Source organism: Macrobrachium nipponense, chromosome 6 (assembly GCF_015104395.2).
Source record: "Macrobrachium nipponense isolate FS-2020 chromosome 6, ASM1510439v2, whole genome shotgun sequence".
Taxonomy (NCBI): Eukaryota; Metazoa; Arthropoda; class Malacostraca; order Decapoda; family Palaemonidae; genus Macrobrachium; species Macrobrachium nipponense.
Window position 1 is genome coordinate 116,133,365 of NC_061108.1, and position 13,819 is coordinate 116,147,183.

The 13,819-nt window shown below is 37.4% G+C and overlaps 1 protein-coding gene across 2 annotated transcripts; it reads right to left on the minus strand.

Moving 5' to 3' along the window:
- Positions 1 to 417: 417 nt before the first annotated feature.
- On the minus strand, positions 418 to 7,545 carry LOC135216025 (uncharacterized). 2 transcript variants are annotated; one of them, XM_064250963.1, is made up of 3 exons: positions 7,432 to 7,545; positions 6,216 to 6,312; positions 418 to 973 (listed from the first exon to the last, which is right to left on the minus strand). In XM_064250963.1, exons 1-3 carry the CDS (start codon positions 7,447 to 7,449, stop codon positions 756 to 758), a joined length of 333 nt encoding a protein of 110 aa, XP_064107033.1. In that variant the 5' UTR covers positions 7,450 to 7,545; the 3' UTR covers positions 418 to 755. The 2 variants fall into 2 exon arrangements, with proteins under 2 accessions (XP_064107033.1, XP_064107032.1); XM_064250962.1 differs by lacking the exon at positions 418 to 973 and adding an exon at positions 1,163 to 1,896 and having other exon boundaries at positions 7,432 to 7,542.
- Positions 7,546 to 13,819: the final 6,274 nt, after the last annotated feature.

The window sequence follows — 13,819 nt, forward strand, 5'->3', positions numbered from 1 at the left end:
CGTTAGAGAGAAATGTTGTGAGCTTGAGTTGTGCAGCTATAACAGACTGACCTTTTTTCGAATTGTGGAAAATTATTTTTATCTAGCTACTGCTTGTTAATGTTAGGTTCTGATTTTTTTGGCATTTTAGATCTCTTTGTAACCTATTGTCACTCGGACCAGACTCCCAAAGCTCCTTATAAGTTTTTTAAATGAGGTTGCAAGCCCTAACCAGCTGCTTTGTGTCAATGTTAATGGTTGTTACGATGTGTTTTAAATGCATCTGCAAAAAAGACCATTCGTTTCGAATTGCTCAAAGCCATTATTGTACGCTATTTGTAGATATAATCGTCTAATGTTTTCTTTAGCAAGAGAAAACTAAAAACCCTAGTTAAAGGTAATTTTGCTGTAAGCACAGTTCAAATAAATCTATGGAAAGACTTTATGATGCCTCTTTATTTACAAAAAGTAAAAACAAAACTCAAAGATTCAACAGTAACATAGAACTATATACAAGACATGTGTGACTGGTCAGGATCGGGTCAGAAGGACATTCTATTCCAGGCCGAGGATGATATCCTATGTGTCCAGATCTCCATCACAAAGAAGAAGAAGAAAAAAATCATTCACAAGGGAGAGAGATGTTATTTCCCTGTGAACTTCAATCAGACATCCTGATGGTAGGAAGTCTTATCAGATTCCTTGTGAGGATTACAGGAAGCGATCATCCACGACCTGGATGACTAGAGGCCGCTGTCTCTGCCGTTCGTAGGAGCTCAGTGGTGTCCGTGGCCTACGTTGTGCTTGACTCCCCACTTGAAATTCCCATGGTAGTCCGTCATCGCGAACGTATTCACCCAAATAGGGGGACCTCCATAGCCCGGAGACCGTCGGGATCGAGCCAGAGTAGATGGGGCCCACGGGAACCGGGGGGCGTCGCTGTTGTCGAGCGGGGCGCTCGGGACGCCCAAAGAGTCCCCGTAGGACTCGGGTACTGTGATGGGGAAAACCAGTGATCACCAATTTCCTAAACATTAGTTTTCTTGGGTATTCTTATTCCTGATTGGGGAACCTATTGAATGAGATACAAAATCTCTGGGAAACAGAGGCTTCATGTGTGGACATGGGACATTTCATTGAATGCTTAGTTATTTAATAATAGGCAGTCGTTAAACTCAAGGCAGCGGTTGTTGCAAGTTCTTAGAAGCTTTAATTGCAAAAAAAACTAAAATATAGTGTTTTAAGATTAAATTTGTCAGATAATATAACTTAAACTGAAGTATCCTTAATCTAAAAGTGAATAAAAATGATATTGCAATACAACTGTAATTAGGAGTCAGGAGTTCTCTCCTGGGAACAAATAGAATGAAAAGTGTTTAAAAATGAGTGACAACAAGATCACTGTTTTTGTACAATGTTTAATAATTAAACCTTTTTTTTTTAGAGAGAATAAATCAAAGGTTATTTTTACAGGAGTCGGTCACAGGTCTCCCGTAGTAAGGTCAGTCTAGTCTGTGTAAGCAGTCGGGAACGGAGGCCCTAACAAAACCTCAGCTGACGATTCAGAGATGAAAATGCTCCTAAACAAAGTAATTAATTGTTGTGGAATCAAATGACTTAAATTACTGCGGTGTTGACGAGCACTCTCCTCACATGTCTTTCCCCTATGCCTTAAATCACTTTGTTTGTATTTTTCTTAATGGTATCCTCCGGCATACTGGCTGCCGGCGCGATGGCGAACACCCCATTTGAAGTTGGAGTTGTAGTCAGTTTTGACGAAGGTGTAAACGGGCCCAACTTTGCCCCTCTTGTAGGTTCCGTGGTGAACCGGGGGAGCATAGCCGGTGTCCCTTCGTTGGCGCATGAGATTTGGTTCTTCAACTTTGTGCTGTGGCCCGACTATGGATGCTATGGGTGCTGTGAAGAAGGAATATATTCTACACTACTGCTTGGTAGGAGACATCACAGTCAGGAAAATACTGCATCTCACTTCAAGTTCATGTGATCTTAGGATGAGCAAAATTGTATGGACCCGGGGAGGAAATATTTCATTATTGAGGAAAAACCTTCTTAAAATAAAAATATTCCTAACTTGGGAATAGAATAGTCTTAGAACGATGAGAATTTTTGATTTAATTCAAGAATTCAAGGGGAAAAACTTTGTTAATCTGGAACAAATGACTGATAAATAAAAAAAAGAAAACGATGCGTTAATCTTGGAAGAAAATGTGCTATTTGTGATAAAAACTAGCTCCAAAAATGGATTATTTTGTTCACGACAAGGTCCAGTAGTGAGATACATTATTTCAGTCATACACTTGGAGAAACTAATAAGTATAAAAGCTTTATAAATCACAGTTTACTTTGAAAAAGCAAAATCTTGCTTTTACTCATCTTTAGATGTGCAGAGTGTAACTAATAGAAATTACTCCAAAATACTTGCCGTACTGTGGCGCAAGATTTTGTCGTTTGAATGAAATGATAACAAGCATATGGTACTTTTGTCAACATACAACAAACTGCAACTCATCGCATCCATATCATGGACAGGTTGAAAGTAAGTCAGCGGCCGTAAGATGGGAACGAACCTTTAGCAAATGGCGGATGATCGTCTAAAACAGAGGTTTGAACTACCATTAAGTCACTGACGAATATTCAACCTGTTGGTGTTGTTTGTGCGATAAGTTACTGACGCGTGTGTAAGACATGCTTTACTGAACTGCGGACGCAAATTAAGACTTCAAATCGGAAGCGGAAATCCTGTCTTATTGCTTGTTATAATTTCAAAAGACTGAAGCATAGCCTCTAACTAAAAAAAACCAAACATCTACTGGGAAAATTCACTATATCTTATATTCTAGTAGTTCACTATAAAGTCATTTTCATATATATTTTCCATTACTGATAGATAGGGCTACAAGGATATATTTCCATTACTGATAGATAGGGCTACAAGGATATATTTCCATTACTGATAGATAGGGCTACAAGGATATATTTCCATTACTGATAGATAGGGCTACAAGGGAAGAGGTTAACAATAGATAATACTTGCCGAGCACACTATTAAGTAGATTACTAAAAAGGACCGATCTCCCAGTCAATGAAATTCTACTATACAACTTGACGCTGTACGTATTGCCACAGAGAGAGGGCAAAACGAAGTTATTCATCTGCCTGTTTGGGTATTTATTCTATACGTAAATATAGATACTCGACTAAACATCTCTAACCACCGAGCTAAGTTATTGTTTACAACAATTTTTAGTATCAGTTCTACTTTACGTATCTACTTTCTGTATGTGAAGTGTCTTACCTTTTTTCGTTTCTGCTGGGTTTCTTTCTCCTTCTCACACGCAACAGTTGCTTTTCCATACTCATTAGCACATGCATCAGGTTTCTAAGCCCTATTGTAAGTTTCAGGAACACAGTTTTTTATGTTTATTGCTAAAAACGAGTTTTAGGCTCCCCAGAAGGCTGTTTTCTCTCATTTCATGAGCGCATGAATATCGAATTTGAACACCTTTATTATTGATTTTGTGGAACAGATGAATTCACGCAGGTAATGCATACTATTAATTCAAGCTAAGAATTTATCCCTAGGAAGCATTGGATCAGTTCCCTGATGTGTAATTATAATTCATATGTCCAATTGCCAACACGGAGATATGCTCTAGTGAGTATCCCAAACTTCTCAATTTCAGCTTCTTAATACCTTGCCTCGCCGGTACTTAAAAAGTTTGATGATAGCGAAAAAAAAAAAAAAAATAGGAAATTGATCCCCGAAGTGGAAATTCATGAAAGTAAAAATTAGCCGCTTTCACTCCACACTGAGCGTCCTACGAAAGTGTACGGGAAAACATAAGCCCAGCATTCTTGTACTTTAAACGAGAAATCTCGCACCGTCACAGGTGTCGGTAAAATATATGAAAGAAGGTTGGTTAGAAAAAGGCAATATGATCGACTTTTTCTTGTTATGTCGGCTTTTGTGTTTAATGTGAGCTAAGGTCTGAGTCACAGGGTTGGTGTATAATTTCTTAGTCTGAGGGTTTAGTTAATTCGTTAGCGTCAACGTCCTGTTAATTTGACAACACGGCACACACAAAAACACACTTACACATATATGTGCGCACACGCTCGTCAGATCCTATGTCTGTGTGTAATTTACTCTCGCTGACGGCTTATGAAGCTTCGTAAAAATGAGGTCAGTCAGATATTTCGTCAATATTGAACACAGCTGTCAGGTTTCACTCAAATTCCAGACATATTAAAAGAATCAATATGAATGACTGAATACCTAGAAAGAATTCTCCATGAATTAAACATGTTTTCGAGGTCACAGCCATCGCTGTCCAAACTACAGCTTTTATTCGTTACTGAGAGTCATTACGAGATTGGATCTTTTTCTTTAGCTTTATTAAACTGAATTTTTTTTCTCTTATCATGTCTAAGAATTGCATGTGCATGCAGAAGTTTAAGTGGAATCGTAACTTAAAGAAAGAAAGAAAAGGCCGACTACGACAGTCACGTTTCCAAGCATCTTTGCTCTTCAGCCGACAGCTGTAGCAAAATTGAAGTGGCTCTGATGATACCGCCATATTGGACTTAAATTTTGTCATTTTTACAATTTTCCAAGCTTGCTGGAGCAAAAATTGGTGACGAGTTACAGTGGAATACCAGGAAACATGATCGTTTGACATCGTCTAAGAAACAAAAACCAGAAAAGGGAGAAACAGGCTTTAGTAAAGGTTCTTGTACTCGGAGTCAAAAGAGACAACGAGTACAGAAGTTTTTAAGTCGGTTTATTCTTTTCCTTATTTATCGTCACGAACGTTATTATTTGTATGTTGTGACATTCTTCAGAGAGAGAGAGAGGGAGAGTGGTAGTAGTATTTTGTGACATTTCTAAATTCGTTAAATATTCATAAGAAAGAGCGTATGACAGGTGTATTGTGACTACCTACTGCATTAGAGAGAGAAAAAGAGAGAGAGAGAGTTCACTGTTTTCTGGCTATAGAATAACCTGAAATGTTCTATCTAGAGAAGAGAGTGGAGTTAGACGTCATAGTTTTATAATAGCGTTCTAATTTTTTAATTTTTCATCCTGCAAAGGATATTCGTGAAAGGTTTAGATGTTCTTTAGAATCTACATGATAACGACTTTTTACTCTCAGATTTAACCGAAGAAACTACGTATTCAAAGAGATTTAACCGAATCAAACAAATTTACAGAGACACGTTTTCTGTGATGTACAGAACTTACACCACGTTAGTGTCTTGGGCGACTATGCCTTCATCTTCTCCTCCCCCATCTTCTAAGAGAGGAAGTTCCGACTCTAGATATCCTTCCGAAAAATCTTCTTCGGAACTGAAATCTCGTGAGGTCAGATCCTCCCCCTCATCGCCTGCCAGGGAGAGTTTGCGTATGTAGGGAATTGCGAGCCATTACGATTTCTATCAGAGACGTGACCTTTTTGTTCGTTTCGTGGACATGAATTGTACAGACAATGAACAATAGAATGCGTGAGATGAAAGATAAACTGATCGGACTTGGATATGACGTTGCATCCCATTTATATATAACTTGTGTTTACCTACTGTAATGCACCCTTTACGGAGTTTTCTTTAACCTCTGTGTTAACCCTATGTATACCTGTTTACCTCTGGGTATGCGAAATGAATGTCTCATTCTAAATGTTACTACATCCTAAAAAATTTCCATTACTCAGGGTAACAAATAAATACAACAATAATCTCAATAAAATCAACAAGAAATATTCAAAGGTAGGTAGTTTAATACCCTAGAAGTTAAGAAAGGAATTTGAAAAAGTTAAGCGGTTTCAAATAGGGAAATGTCTGGGCATAAGATGGCAACGCCTCAGAGGAAAATAAATCAGTCAATCATTAGAAACAGAGAACATTATATGGGTCATCTTTAGTAATCAAGTACTGTATATTTTATCATTCTGCAGGTAATTCAATATTTCACTGGGAAAATGCTAATAAAAAAAATGTTGAAATGCCTGTAAATTTTTCCACTAAAATACCTTGTGAAACTAAATGCCTAAACACCTGTTCATTTCTTTGCAGTAAAGTTATACATTTTCAGTAGTCACCGGAAACTCATAATCTGAATCCAAACCCTAAATATTGAAAGCAAATTTGATAAAAGAAACCAATGGTTAGCTTAGAACAGAGTAAACATCAACAGACTTATGTGAGTCATGAATTCTTACCGAAGTTTTCATCAAGAAGAACAGCTCGGCGCGCAAGGCGACCTAGAGGCTCGCTGTTGACAGATACCGCCATTGCCAATGTCACGGCTGCTAAAATCTGTTCGGGAGATGAGTTAATTAAGAGCTTTCATGTACATTTCAATTTCTACTTATTTCGTCCAACCACGAAGATTCTTGTCAGTGCTTATTTTCAGAAACCTGTCCGAGAGATGCAATAAAATGTATGAATTTAGCACAAAGGACACAAACTCACACATGCACCGATATATATATGGATATATAAATATATTTATTTATATATGTGTGTGTGTGTGCGTTTATGTTTGCGTGTGATTTTAATCACTGCAGACGTGAAGGAACTTTAAGAATGACATTTCCAAATATTACTACATAATTTTCTCATGAAATATTCTGATATTAAATTTTGCAACACTATTGAAAATCCAATATGATAATTCCAGTCTTAAAAATATTTTCCCTTTGGCAAAAATGAATATGCAAAAATGAACTCGTGTACGCACTCAGTTATTTCACATACCGTACTTTGATCTTTTTGATCAAAGAATAGGACGCAATAGAGCGTAAGGTATTGTAAGCCACACTCAATAAAGGCAAGCTAAAGAAGAGCAAGCCGAGGTTACATTCTGAATTGGCATGAAAGTGACGTTTTTGTTAGTGATGCCATGCGTTCATAAGAGGCTGATTTTAATACCAATTTCAAACGTCATATACATTATCATCATTCACATAATGGCAGTATGTTTGTATTATATGTATAGGCTATTGTGTGTAGATTCGTCTTGAGTCAGTTTTATATCTGGGCCATTCAGTTTGGTATCCGAATTGTGTGTCAGCTGCACAGTGGTTAACATTAGAGGCTAGTCACACGGCTGTCGAAATTAACGTATCGTATTTTTCAAACTGATTAAATATTAATGCTAGGGTTGTATTCGAGATCCGTACTTTCTTTTTAATGATAGAGATAATAATGGCAGGTGTTAAATTACATAAATTTTGAAAGCATTAGTGTAACAACCTTCTCTTATTCTGCGAGTTTCATGCAAAAACTAGGAAGATGTAGATGCACAGTAGACGCAAAAATGTTCTCATATCTCTTTAAGTTAGTGCAACTCTTATTGATCGTTGTTACGTCAGTGTGCAATGTCAGATCAATCAATCTTTGTGAAAACGACAGGAAAAGCCTGCACAAACTTACCAGCTTGATGCCTGCCATGTTGCTTAGGAGACCTCGATTGTAAAGTGTGGTTTAATGTTGAGGTTCGCGGCATTTATACACCTGGGACTTGGCGCCAAATCCTCGAGTTTCCAACTTTCTTTTAATTTAAATCTTAAATCCACAACGATGTGCGTTACCGTAGAGCGGTGGTATGCACTGTTAAGTTAAAACAGTAAGTTGTTGTACGTGTTAGATATGAAACAATATCCCAAATGGTGCAATTGTCGAACATTATTCGAAACGTTTTCCCTTAACTGGTTACGTTTCCCTATAGCCGACGGGAACGTTTCTCTTTTCATCTCTTAGAACAGGTGGGAACCGCCACCACTTTCCCTCCTTGGTCGAAGAAAGTGTAAGTCATTGCGAAGATTCGACGCTCATCAGATGCTAAGTTCTTTTTGATCACTTAATTTAGAATAATTATCGGTCTTTTGTTGTTACTCTAACAATCATTAGTCATTACTTACGTTAGTTTTATCTATGTTCAGTTTATTTCGTAAACATTGCCTTTATGGACTCATGTTGTGGCAACAAAGGCCCGTGAGCATTCTTAATTACTTCAGATTAAATGTCACGTAATTTGCATTTATCTTTGTTCGGTTCAGTCAGTTATGTGATCTTTAGGAATATTCAGATACATTCTGCTGTGAAGTAGTCACGATCGATCAATTCAACTTGACGTATTCCAGGTGGCAAACATTTCATAATATCGGTATTTTATGGGTAAATTTACTTTTCCTAATGGGCAGGAGTATCGATGTAAAAGGAATTCATAAAGATTTTGCCCGTCATACTGTGAATCAATTTGGAATCATTTTTTTTTAGTATCCCTGTCAATAGTTGTCGTAAGGTTAATGCATTACATAAAATAAAAAAGCACACATAATAAATGCATCCGTAGATTCAACAAATATTCATACCATCATTTATTGTGATATATGTATGATTTTCATCAATAATTCTTTCCTTTGGTGAGTCACTCCATTGAGGGTCCAACTGATGGCTTTCTTTCGATCGTCTGCCATTGTTGATGTTTATGAGCGTGTTTTTGATAGCGTTTTTCGATAATGTTCAAGCTGTTATGATAGCAGAGGTATCATTAGTATAGTGATAGTAATAAATTTAGTTCACATGCTAATCAACTTTTTTCCTTTGCTGAATTACTGCCAATTAAGTCTTCCTAACATTCTTCGGTGACAATAGAATTTTTTTTAAAGCACACTTCTGCTTGTTACCTTTGCCTCTTTCGGAGAGAGTAGGTGACAGGAGTTGTGAAGTTAGTTTATATTGTAAGGACGACATTTTGGACTTGAGGATTTCTATTTTTCATTTCAGTTCATTCAACATAAAAACTTACAATTACTAGAGGTATTACTGAATATGAAAATAGCGCAACCCTTTTCACAAAAATCTCTTAACTACGTGATGTTTACTCGCATTAAAGACATTGATATCGGTTTCATTGATTATGCATAAGAAAGTTGTCCATGAGTCTGACATTAACCGGAGTACTTTCCTATTCTGTCAGTCATGGATATACTTTCTCTATCAACAGTCATCTTAATTTTTCTTTGTATTAATTAGATATTCGCCTTCTTTCTTAAAGACAACGAACGAAATCATGAAATATTAATAAAAACAGTGCATTAGCGTATGAAAATACATCTCTTTCAGTATAGAGATTAAGGCATAATAATATTCATTATGTTGAAGAGGCTATTTATTTAGCACGAAGACTAAGCGACGAGACTGCTCCTAGAGAAAATATTCTGGAATTGATTGCATGAATGACAGTAAAAATGTATTCACACCTAATGTCAAACTTATGGACAACTTCCTCATGCATAATAAGTGGAGTCGAAATCAGTAATTGCCCTGATTACAAATAAAGATTACGTGACAGATCTTTGTAGGTAAGGTTCTGTTATTTTTTGAAATCATATTTCTAGGGAGGAATTACAATATGTAACTCATTTCGGTATAAGTTATTATCATGGTAAAAGTAATTAGATATTAAAGATATATATATATATATATATATATATATATATATATATATATATATATAATACATAAACGAACCCCACTTAATATGGGCCACGACGTACTTAACGGTTAAATCTCCTTTGTACTTGACTTACGTGATTACCACTCAACATCCCATGGATTTAACTTGTAGAAGATTAATATTTGCACAGACGTATGTTCCCTCACCTGTATCATGGCATGCAGTCACTGGTCTTATTAATTAACATGGAATCCAAACTTTCCTAATCAGCTAGACTCGTTTCAAGACAGTAATTGTTTAGAACGCTAAGCACTTCCTCGTTGGATGAGCGGTTTTCGCGCTCGACTACCAATCCGGCGGTCCGAAGTTCAATTCTCGGCTAGACCAACGCGGAATCAGAGGGATTTATTTCTGGTGAAAGAATTTAATTTCTAAATATAATGTGGTTCGGATCCCACAATAAGGTGTAGGTCCCGTTGCTAGGTAACCAATTGGTTCCTAGCCACGTAAAAATATCTAATCCTTCGGGCCAGCCCTAGGAAAGCTGTTAATCAGCTCAGTGGTCTGGTAAAACTAAGATAAAAAAAAAAAGAAAGAACGATAAGTATTACAGTTGTTTGTGTAATTTACTAAGCGACTTCGCTTGGACAGTAACTTAGCTACACACTGGGATGCTTGCACATGATTAAGCGCACCGAACTATGACAGATAGCAGTCTCATTTCGCAGCGCATAAAAGAAAGAGAAGAGAAACTAGAAAGACTGAAGATTTTTTCACACACACCCACTCTTCACAGAGAAAGCATGTCGTAGAATGTGAGTCTTTGTGTCAAAAACTTTTTCTTGCTCATGTAGCAATTAAGAGCATTAATTGGTCTTTCGGATTTCTATCTGTACAGACATTATGGAAGAGTGGAAGCTTTCCTCATCGCGTGTCGTTTCTTATTGCTCTCAACTAATGCTTCTCCTAAGAATGAGACATAAAACTCGTTCCTTAGCATTTATTTGTCGTTAAAAATCCATATAAATCTTATGATATTACATTTGAGATTTCCTTGACTTTCGTGGAGAGCGTTCTACTTCCAAAGCCATTCACCGTGAAATAGGAAAGATTTGCTTGTTCTGTAAAGCTTGCCATAGAAATGGATGGGAGTGCGCGCATTGTGCTAAGTCTCAAGTAGCTGAAAAGAGACGAGTTTTTTTTTTTTTCCTCGTAAGAAAAACCAAAAACTTATCTGTTCATCACTGGAAATAAGTAGAGAGAGGAGACAGAAAGAGTACTTTCGAGTCTTGCAACCGAAATGGCTTTCCAAGAGTGTTAGGTAATCATCATGGTATTCTTTATTTGCTTCATCACGCCGTGAAAAATAAAAGTTCCACGGGCTTTTACACGCCAGTGTTCCGTGAAGCTACCTGTAGACTTTATATCGATCTACTCCATGGTCTAGGTAGACCGTGACCGCATCTTCAGCTGTTACTTAACCATCTATCGCTACTCACCGTGAAGTAAGCATCTCATGCATACCTGCGTCCTGTGTGGATCTTAGCGTAGCATATATGCACATGTTTGGAAAAAATAAATCTAAAAAAATATGTATTATGCTTGGTATTAGAATTTTTTTTATGTTTTTTAATTATCAGTTTACGCACTATCAGTTTGCTCATTAACTTGCGACAACTTTTCCCTTCACTGGCACTTTCAGTACGTTAGGTCATACATATACTAGAAAAGCGCAGATACTGTGCCGTATTCTCACTAGAAGAAATATCTCTCACCCGGTTTGTGATTAGACTTATTCGGCCTGCCTTTGCCGTTATCGCTAGACCCCGCACGCCAATGCCATGAGTCTTCTCATTCCACCCAACCATTATTTTCACCAAGTATTCACAAAGAAATGGAAAATATACCTTTCCAGATACAAAGGTGACTGAACTGACAAAAAGCTGCCCTTATCTACCTGAGGAAGAAGGTTTTCAGTCATAAAAACGAAAGCAAGAAGATAATCCCAAATTTTTGGGAGCGAAGGAGAAAAAGTTTTCATACAAATGGTTGAGGTTAAAATCACTACTCAGAGTTTTATGTGTTCAGAGAATTGAATCCGATTCCATAGAAACCTTTTTTTTTTCCTATACATCGTTAGTGATATAATCTGAATTTAGTGAACTCGATTTGGATGGTCACGGGTAATCGATGGAAGGGTCGGTATGACACACACGTAATTGCAATGAGTATATTTATGGTGCGTTTACATCGCTAAGGCTACATTGATTCCTTGAGGTTAAGCAGGAAAAGCTGGATCTGACTGCTTGGGTCAGGAAGGTGACCTCTCTAATTGCCAGTATTGCGTAAGTACTTGATTTAAATGTAATTTTAAAGCAAGTATCCTACTGCCCGTGTTAAAAGCGCCCGCTTTTATTTACCGTTATCGTGTATCTTCTATAATCCGATAATATTTTGCGAGTTTTTATTATTATTTTACTATAAGCTAAATATCTTATTTATAACATTATTAAGTAAACATTCTCTTTTATCAGACGTGTTAGGTAGGTCGCTTCTTGTTCCTGACACTCTTGTAACTTATTATATCTTACTGTGTTATGTAAGTATCCTCTTTTATATAACGTATGGCATTAAGAATCGCATTTTTTTAATTTTCGCCTTTTTCGGGGAAAGGGGTCTGGGTGGTAGGGCGAGGTCTCTGTGTTTACATCTCTGTCTCAAAGTCTTTGTTTCATGTTTTACTTAGAATTGTTCAAGTACGTGCATGGCACTGACTTTCCAAGCTTTCTCTAAATGGGAAATGTGAATTTACTCCCATTTCATGGGTCAGAACCTGATTGCAGTTTAACGCTGAGAGAGAGAGAGAGAGAGAGAGAGAGAGAGAGAGAGAGAGAGAGAGAGAGAGAGAGAGAGAGAGAGAGAGAGAGAAACTAGTGAGTATATTGTGTTATGCAGCCGTCGCCCATACAGTAGGTATCTCGCAGCTCTGATCTATGTTGCCATTATCACATTCTTGTTAAGGAGAGAGAGAAACATACTTTATATTAGGGTCACGTACACATTTATACCATCTGTCGTGTTCTGTCATACTTTTACTTTAAATTTAGTAGATGCTGAGCCTTGAAACTGATAGCTACTATATTTATCAATTCAGACCTTGGGTGTTGTTATTTTGCATTTTAGCTTTATTTTACTCATATTGAAAATGTGGGTGAGGTGTGCAAGCATGCACATGGAACATGGCAAAGGGCCGTTTCTTGCTAACCAGGCTTACCCAAAGCAAATTGTCCTCAAATTAAAAAAAAAAAGACAAAAATAGTCAAGAGAAGATACTGACGAGCTGATTCTACACGGAACCAATTGAAAATAGAAAATAAACCATAGTTTTCCTAGCCTTCTGCTAGTTGAGTGAAAGCAGTGTAAAGTTTTTTTCGGCAAAGAGAAGAGATAGAGAGCTAGAGAGAAATCATAAAGAATTAGAAAATTTCTCATAAGTATTTTTTTGTGTTTAAAGGTTCTGGATCTTTGAGAGAGAGAGAGAGAGAGAGAGAGAGAGAGAGAGAGAGAGAGAGAGAGAGAGAGAGAGAGAGAGAGAGAGAGGGGGGGGGGGTGGTGGGGGGTGTATGCTTGCAACACTTTTTCTTAATACTTTAGTGATTCTGATTAAAGAAATATCTGTTACACATTGCAAGATATTTACCCGGAGAAAGAATGTGGGAATTGTAACTTTTCAAGCCTCGTAATGCAGCGCTTCTGTTTCCTTTGTTTCCGATTCGATGAGGCTGCATCATTCGACGCCCACGGACCCGACTGGAAAGCAGGACAAATCGTTGAGCTGAGGCGAGACCGGGACCGTTGTACACCGCCGGAAACGATTTTGGCTGAAGAGTATGAGTGTGTGTGAGGAAAAGACCTGCTCCTCCTTGAGCGACGAACAGCGCCTCGATAATCACGCTCCCTGCAACTTTCACCCTGTAAAGATCCACCGGAGAACTTTCTGTCAACAAATTCCCGTGATTACGACCGTTTTCATTCGTCATGATTTCAAAATACATTTCCACTTGAAATGAGGAAAGGTTTCGTTAATCGTAGTTTGTAATCAAGGCTAAAATAGCACGAAACTAGCCAAACCTCGTTCTCTTCGAAAGCGTATTGATTTTTCCAAGTTACCCAAGATTAAGAAAATTATTATTTCGTAATGGCTTAAATGTTTCGTTCAATGCATATTCGATTGTCATTCCAAACCATTTAGAAAAGAAGTTTGTCGAAAGAAACGTAAATAAGGTTAAACCAACTACGTAAATGATTTTCATAAAACAGTGACATTGTGCAATTTTATTGTCACCATACTGCGCCTGC